This window comes from Anopheles coustani, chromosome 3, assembly GCF_943734705.1.
Source record: "Anopheles coustani chromosome 3, idAnoCousDA_361_x.2, whole genome shotgun sequence".
NCBI classification, from domain to species: Eukaryota; Metazoa; Arthropoda; class Insecta; order Diptera; family Culicidae; genus Anopheles; species Anopheles coustani.
The window spans coordinates 41,195,901-41,203,233 of NC_071288.1; the positions used below are offsets into that span (position 1 = coordinate 41,195,901).

Genomic DNA, 7,333 nt, shown 5'->3' on the forward strand with positions numbered 1-7,333 from the left:
ATACACAGGAAGGTGGGGCTACGAGTCAACGGTGGACCGGTTGCTTTTGCCATTTGATGCTCCGACGTTTTCCTCGTTCCTTGCGCTACCAACTATCATTTTATTCTTCTCTTTCCGCACTCGAATATGTACGTCTCCTTTGCGCTCTTCTTCGGTTGTTTGTTTGTTGAAAACAACGCACCAACGCTGCATTCAGATCGGTTTTAAAATGGCCCACGCAACACTTCCCTACGGCTGGCTGGCCGGACAGGAAAAACCCTTTAAGTAGCTCGATTTTATTTTCTCTCACCTCTTTTTTTGCAATCAATTTTCTCACCTTTCTATGCTTTGACCACTTCCTTCCCGATTCGCTAGCGATGGTTTATGTTTCGCCGGTTGCGAGTGAAACCGAGTTGTGTAATAACCGCGCATGATGGTGATTAATTTATTCCATGCCAATTACGCTATCAGTGCTGTTTTTCGATAGTTTGTTGTTTTTCCCCACGCTATCAAACGCGGGTAAACTTCACTTTCATGTTTTGCGATAACTGGTACGGACCGGTGCGAGCGCCTACAATGTTGTCCGAGCACTTGTTAACACTCGTCTACGGGCGTTTTACTGCCATTTATTGGTTGGGCAAGCGTGGAAAATGGACTGACGCCCGGGCAGCACGTGGGGTGGCTCGGTGCAGGCGGATGCACTTTTTGTTTTACTTTTTCCTTCCTTCACTCGAACGCTTTCCTTCGCAAAACCGTTGACCGTAAGCAGTGCCAGTGCAGTGCGACACTGCAAAAATGCTGCCATTTTGTTGAAATTTCCACCGGACCGTGGAATCGCACCCCCAGACGTAGCGAGGGCGGCGTCGCACCAATAGCTCTTCATTTTCGTGAGGGCTCAATTGATATTTATTTATGTGTGTGTGTGCGCGCTGCAGAGATGGCTTTCCGATGGGATGGATTGTGTATTGTTGTTGTTGTGATATTACACCTTGATTTTCCAACCGTTCGACATCAGTAAGCACGAAACCACATAACATTCGGCTTATGCTGTGCACTTTGTTCAATGCGATCATTTTGAAAATGGACCAATTTAAAATTGTTCGATTTGATGCACCAAAACCAAAACTATTTTAGTATCTAAACACAAATTGGTCTTCAAAATCACCTTTCATAAAATTGTTATTAGGTTTGTATATACAATTACCCAACGTATTGGCTGTCCCAGCCCAACAAGTTGTCCATTGGCTTGTTTGTTGTTTTGTTTTGCTCGCTCAATTATATCCAGTTGTTTTATCTAAGCACATTGTAGATAAAAACGTTCCTACCAAACCCACCGAAGGTAGATTAATGCAGTATTGACCCTACCGTAATAGTTTGCTAACCCTAAAAAATAACCAACTCAAACGAGCGCAATAAAGTTATCCCAGTAAGGGCTTTTGAAATGACATTGTTGATATGATTTTCGTAAAAAAACTGAGACACGGCAGGTTGACGGGTAAGTATATATAAATTTCATAATAAGAACATCTTAGAAAATCAGTAACTCGTGAAGTTTACTAGAAATGACTATATATCTAGTTTTACTTGTTCTTAGGAAAACAGATTAATTGAAATAAGGCAGACGAAGTAAAATAATGCAGATTCAATATCTAACCCATAAGCACTATTCCATACAAGAATTTGCAAAACTGGGCAAACAAATTTTATGTTTTGAAACTCTTGTTCCATAGATGATAATAAAATTTTACACAATTTTTTGTGACATTCTTTATATTATTACCACTTTTACAGATTAACAGTAATTTTTAACAGTTTTGAAAAACTGTAACTTTCCAAAGCATTAAATCCTGTTTAAATCAATAATAATCACCATTTAGATAAAAGCGAAACTTGACAAAACGATTTGAAAATTAGAACGTAATTAGAAGAAAATAAACCCAACACAAAAAAAAATGAATGACGTTCTCTGTCCGTTAATGAACGATATTTTCATAAACATAAATAATGAAAGGAAATTCGCAAAGTATACTTTCCCCTAGACAGAATGTTGCGGGTATCGGGAAATTCACCCCCAAAAGCGGAACATGGTTGCACAGAACGGAAAGATTCAACGGAGCCAAACGTAAATCACCGCAGCAGTGAAAGGCAGAAAGAAAGGGCAGGGCACAAAGATGGACGATGATGATAGTGTGTTCCTTTGGGGTGGATGGCAGGGTGACGATAAAAGAGGAAACTTATAGGTATTATAACGATGTTAAAATGTACGTGTACGGCGTACTAATTTTCCCCCCGAATACAGAACACAGAGGATCCTTTTCCCGGACCATCCGTACGAACGTAGCAAACCAGTCCAGTCGGTTTTCGAACACTTTCACTTTCCCTTGACGCAGTCTCAGAACTCAGCATTGAGGATATCTTTTCCCCAGTGCCGGGCATCGCATTAAAATGGACACCGGGATGCAAAGAGAAAAAATACTAATTTTCTTCGGTTTCATTCATACGTGCATGAAGGCTACACTTTGTCATCTTATTCTGCACCTCCGGTACACCGTTCATATCCATTCCATTCGAACAATCCGTAGTCACCATCACCTTTGTTTTGCAACGGGCCATTTGCACCTTGACATGTAAAACCGTAGCGTAGAACGTAACGCTCATGCAAGAATCGGAACGATCTTCCTGTCGACGGTAGGTCGCCCGGTACTAAAAATACCCGAAAAGGGTCACCTAGATTATACCGTGAGTCACGGCGGACGGTGAAACACGGCTGGGAAATTCCGGTAAACCACCGACGCCCATGTAAAATAATCCCGTACTTCCGTACACGTAATAACTTTTCCCACTTCATTGCATTGCAAGCCGCGTGACTGATGCTTGGCGCTGACTAGCAACGCTGGGTGGAACCATAAATTATCTAAGCGTTATTGCGTGGAATGCCAGCTAAAAGAGCTTCATACTTTCGCGAGGTATGGGATCGGCCCTTACGAGCGGGCAAAAACAAACAAGTCGCGACTTTCGCCCACTCTCACGATGCGTAACCACGTGGAACTGGACTGGTACTTCACGCCATTTCACTTTCAAGGGCAATTATCACCTCGTTTCATTTACCCAACCAACCACACCTTGCTGTGGCGTGCGCGTGCCAGTGACATCCGCATTAACCCCGGCGAACCGATCCGTTCCGGTCGGAACCACTCTCGCTGGCAAGCGGTCACACAAAGTTCATGGGAGTACAGCGCCTCTCCGGGTGCTACAATGGCATCGAAAAAGTGCGCAAAAGTACCATGTATCTACGTAGTAAAGGAATTTTATCTTATTACTTCTGTATCTCACCTGTTTGGGTTGTTTCCACAAAATGTGTCTGCTGCGACACTTGCTGAACCAAGCTGCTGTCTTTTCCTACAATCTACTTACTTGTGCAAACTACAATACCACACGCACACACAGGCATACATGGTCACTGATAGAAAGGCCGCTGTTACTTGTTTGGCTACGGAATCCATCCCGATGGATGGAGATCTCTTGTCTGATAGCAACAAAAGACACCAACCGTGTTCCAATTAGCACCCGGCCGGGTTTGCCCGTTTTCTTCCGTGTTCCTTCACGATTGTGCTCTACTTTTTCACATTCCCCCCCGCAAAACACCCAGCCTCCACGTGGCACTTCCTGTGCGGGGAACGGGATCTTCCTGCGATCGCCGTATTTATCTCCCGCTGCCTGGTCACACAACCATTTGCCGCAAACGAACTGCGTAATCACTGTGTCAACAGCGGCCCCGGCGCGCGGCGGTCATCGATATGACACCACTGACGTACAGCATCACCGTCGATCCTCGTCCCAACCTCGAGCGTCACCTACATTGTCATGGACCCTGCCTTGGTATCTGCCACACGTTGTGTCGTGACCGTGCTGCTATTGTTGTTGTCCCGCGCCGACACCAGCGTGGCGTAATGTGAAAAAGAGAGAAGAGCCCAACAGGAGAGGCGCTGGCTGTTTTATCTCGCGCACCGTTTATCGTTGTCTTCTACAAAACAAACCCGAGCGAGATTTATCCGCCCGCGCACAGGATATTTGGAGGCGAGCTCGATCGTGCACGGGACAGTTTGCGGCGCGTCGTGCAACCGTACGGTTCGGATGATCAATCGAGTTCGATCGACAATCAGCAACGCACCGGGGAAGCCTCCGCAGCTGCGTTCCAGGAAGCTATCGATCTAGAGCGTGACCTCTTAACGCGTCCATTGTCCGGTGCGCGTGTGTGTGATTGTGGTGGTTTGGTTTCCTCAACCGTTGTGGTTCAAAATGTAGCACCGTAAGTAGTGCGGCGACCTGATCGATCAATCGATCGGGTTCAGTGGTCGGTGTGGTGCTGATTGGTGAATCGGAATGTGAACCATCCGCGTGTTACTATCGTTGCAGATGAAGCTCCAGCAGTGCATCATTGATTTCGCTATCTTCCTGATAACGATCCCTTCGCTCGTCGTCGTGGCACTGCTACTGGATCACATCCTGAACCATACCGGATGGGCGGACCAGCTGGAGACGCAGATCATTATGGCCGCCCTGTCGGTCGCCTTCTTTCTGATCTGCATCATGATATCGGTCTACCTAACGCACCGGGTTGGCAACTGCCTCTGGGCCGGACCGCAGAGCGATCAGCAGTCGATCTACACGATCGAACGGGGCACTCTGGGCGGCCGGGAGGACATGCCGCCCCCGACGTACGACACGATCATGAGCGAATGCGAACCGCCGTCCTACGAGAAGATCAGCAAGCTATTTCCTCCCCAGGAGCCGCCGCCTTCGTACGCCGCGACAATTGCGGCGCACGATCCTGCGGCGCATATCTGATCTACGTGCCATAAGTCTGGCCTCGCCAGCGATTGTTGATCGAGACTTGTTTTTCTCCCCGTTATCGCGCGGTGGTTTCTTTGTTTTCGGGATGCAAAGCGAAATAAACGTACACCGGTACTGCAAATAACTTAACCGCGCTGGCGCCCCATTTGATACTGTGTCGTGTATTCTGAGAAAAATCCCCCCGGCTATTCCGTCTTGGGTTTTGCGCCGTCCGGGGCTTGGAGCGCCCCGGCCGGTTTCGAGTGACGCTTGAAGATAAGATAGTATCCGAGCGCGATCAGCAGCACTACGGCAACCATGTCGAGACCGTACACCTGATACGGGGCCATATCGCGCGTCGGGGCACGCAGATAGCGCAGCCCCTTGCCGGCGATCACTTTCTCGATCCAGAAGATGGCCCGATCGAGCGGCGTCTCCGGTTGCGTGCGGAAGCGAACCGACAGCTCTTTGGCACGTGCACGATAACTGCAAACGACAACAGAACGGTGTGAACGTGATCGATGGTCTCGTCACTCGTGTTGGTTTCCTTTCTCTCTATCTCTCTCTTCCTTACCTGGGATCGCTCAACAGTTTGTCCATTGCCTCTTTCAGGGTTTCGGCGTTCAGTTTGGTCGACGGTATGCCGATACCAATGCCGGCCACCTCGAGCCGGTGCACGTTCGAGAACTGATCGGCAAAGAAGGGCACCCCGATAACAGGCACACCGTTCCAGGCGGCTTCCTGTAAGCTAAGCAACCCGCCGTGGCTTACCAGCAGCTTCGTGCGACCGTCGGCCAGCACCGCCGACTGGGGTACCCAGGAAGTCATTAGCACATTCGGTGGCATCACCTTCTTTTCGGCGTTCGCATGCTTCCAGATGAACCCGTACTCGGGCATGCTGCGAAACAGTTCCAGCAGCTGGCGGTTCACTTCCGTACCGAGCATTTCGCTCTGCACGTTCGTGCCGAAGCTGAACACTATAACACCCCTGCTGGCGCGTGCCATAAACTGTTTCATCATCTGACACCGATGCGGGGAGAGAAAAGAATACATATTAATGATGTTTTCTGGTGCACAAAAGGGGGTGCACACTTACCACGGGCATTTCTTCGGTGCGCTTTATATGCAACCCGCCCACCTGCACCACGTTCGGTGGCAGCAGTTGGTAAAAGTCGACCGCCGGATCACTGTTCACCAGCACCAGCTCCGACCGGCGCTCGAGCAGTTTAACGTGCGTCAAATTAGCGCCCGGAAAGACGCGCTTCATGCGCTGGTTCTCGTTGGGCATGTACACTTGCTGCCGGTAGAGCATATCGAACCCCCAGTAGAGTGTGTTCTTCACCCGCTCGATGAAGGTCATCTGCGAGCTGAAGGTGGAGGTCGGGTGCGGCACATACGTCGGGTAGAGCGGAATGTCCGCCAGGTACTGCGTGTACGAGGGAATGTTGTACGGCGAGATGGACACGAGCGGCGGGTTACGGAAGTGTTCCACAAATCCGAGCAAAAACTGTCCCATCGTGAAATCGTGGATGATCAGATCGAAGCGGAACGACTTCGGGTAGTCCAGTAACTGCTTGATCGCGTCCTGTTCCTCCAGAATCCGACCGCTCACGGTGTAATACTGATACACGTTCATAATGTTCCCAAACGTGTTCTCGTAGGAGTAGAAATCGGACGCACTGTCAGCAAACGCTGCCATCATCTTTTCGTAAAACCCTTCCATTACCAGAAACGTTTTGCCCGGCACGGAGGTTTCCTGCTCGAACGAGAGAATCGTGAGATTGTGGCCATTCTCGTACAAGCGGTCGAAAATTTGCCGATTCCAGATGTGATGGCTTTTCGATGGAGTGGACTGCAGGAAAAGTATGTTCTCCGCACGCACGCAGCAAGTCACGGCCGCCAGCGTGACAAATGACACCAGCCATCTGAAAGCCATCATGACGACGACGACGACGACCGACGACCCTTGGCGTTCTATTCTACCAAAAGCTGTCCCGTGTTCACCGACACAACCGCACAACGAAACACCCCCTGGGAATGGCCAACGACCGCGATTGACTGCTTGCGTTGATAATTGGAACCTGTGGCTTCCCTCATTAACTTTTCACAAACGACGCACCGAGAGAAGTATCGCAATCGAAACTGGGGAGATTAAATCCGGTAAAGTCACACAATCCCTAGCGGGTCCCCTGGGATACCCCGCGGTATCTTATCAGCCTGGCCGTGTCGGCAGCAATTATCACCGTCCCTTTCGATGTCTTGGTGCCAACGATGATTAGGGGTTGCGACGTCGGCGATGACCGAAATGCCAATCCATGTTGAATCAAACCTAGTTAAACATCACGACTGAAATGAAGTATTGACTTGGTCGTCGTTCGACCCAGTACCAACGCTGGACACGGTTCACTAGCTTCCAACACATACCAAAACAAGGTACAATGGAACATTATCCTATACATGATAGACGCATTTCATCCAATCGTGTAACAGGGTGTACTGTAAGTTGACCTTGCTTGAGTTT

General features: G+C 49.0%; 2 protein-coding genes across 2 annotated transcripts; one reads left to right on the plus strand and one right to left on the minus strand.

The window, feature by feature from the left end:
* The first annotated feature begins 3,953 nt into the window (after window positions 1–3,953).
* On the plus strand, window positions 3,954–4,962 carry LOC131261105 (uncharacterized). The gene is made up of 2 exons (XM_058263022.1): window positions 3,954–4,288; window positions 4,396–4,962. Exon 2 carries the CDS (start codon window positions 4,396–4,398, stop codon window positions 4,825–4,827), a length of 432 nt encoding a protein of 143 aa, XP_058119005.1. The 5' UTR covers window positions 3,954–4,288; the 3' UTR covers window positions 4,828–4,962.
* A 6-nt stretch (window positions 4,963–4,968) lies between these two features.
* LOC131261104 (UDP-glycosyltransferase UGT5-like) lies at window positions 4,969–7,006 on the minus strand. The gene is made up of 3 exons (XM_058263021.1): window positions 5,909–7,006; window positions 5,387–5,832; window positions 4,969–5,298 (listed from the first exon to the last, which is right to left on the minus strand). Exons 1-3 carry the CDS (start codon window positions 6,749–6,751, stop codon window positions 5,019–5,021), a joined length of 1,569 nt encoding a protein of 522 aa, XP_058119004.1. The 5' UTR covers window positions 6,752–7,006; the 3' UTR covers window positions 4,969–5,018.
* Window positions 7,007–7,333: the final 327 nt, after the last annotated feature.

What these genes read in the sequence shown, in the direction of transcription:
- LOC131261105 (XM_058263022.1), top strand. Translation starts at nt 4,396, where the DNA reads ATGAAGCTCCAGCAGTGCATCATTGATTTCGCTATCTTCCTGATAACG.
- LOC131261104 (XM_058263021.1), bottom strand. Translation starts at nt 6,751, where the DNA reads ATGATGGCTTTCAGATGGCTGGTGTCATTTGTCACGCTGGCGGCCGTG. An exon ending in GCACCGAAGAAATGCCCGTG is followed by an intron (nt 5,833 to 5,908) that starts GTAAGTGTGCAC and finishes CATCGGTGTCAG; the next exon opens with ATGATGAAACAGTTTATGGC. An exon ending in AAACTGTTGAGCGATCCCAG is followed by an intron (nt 5,299 to 5,386) that starts GTAAGGAAGAGA and finishes TGTCGTTTGCAG; the next exon opens with TTATCGTGCACGTGCCAAAG.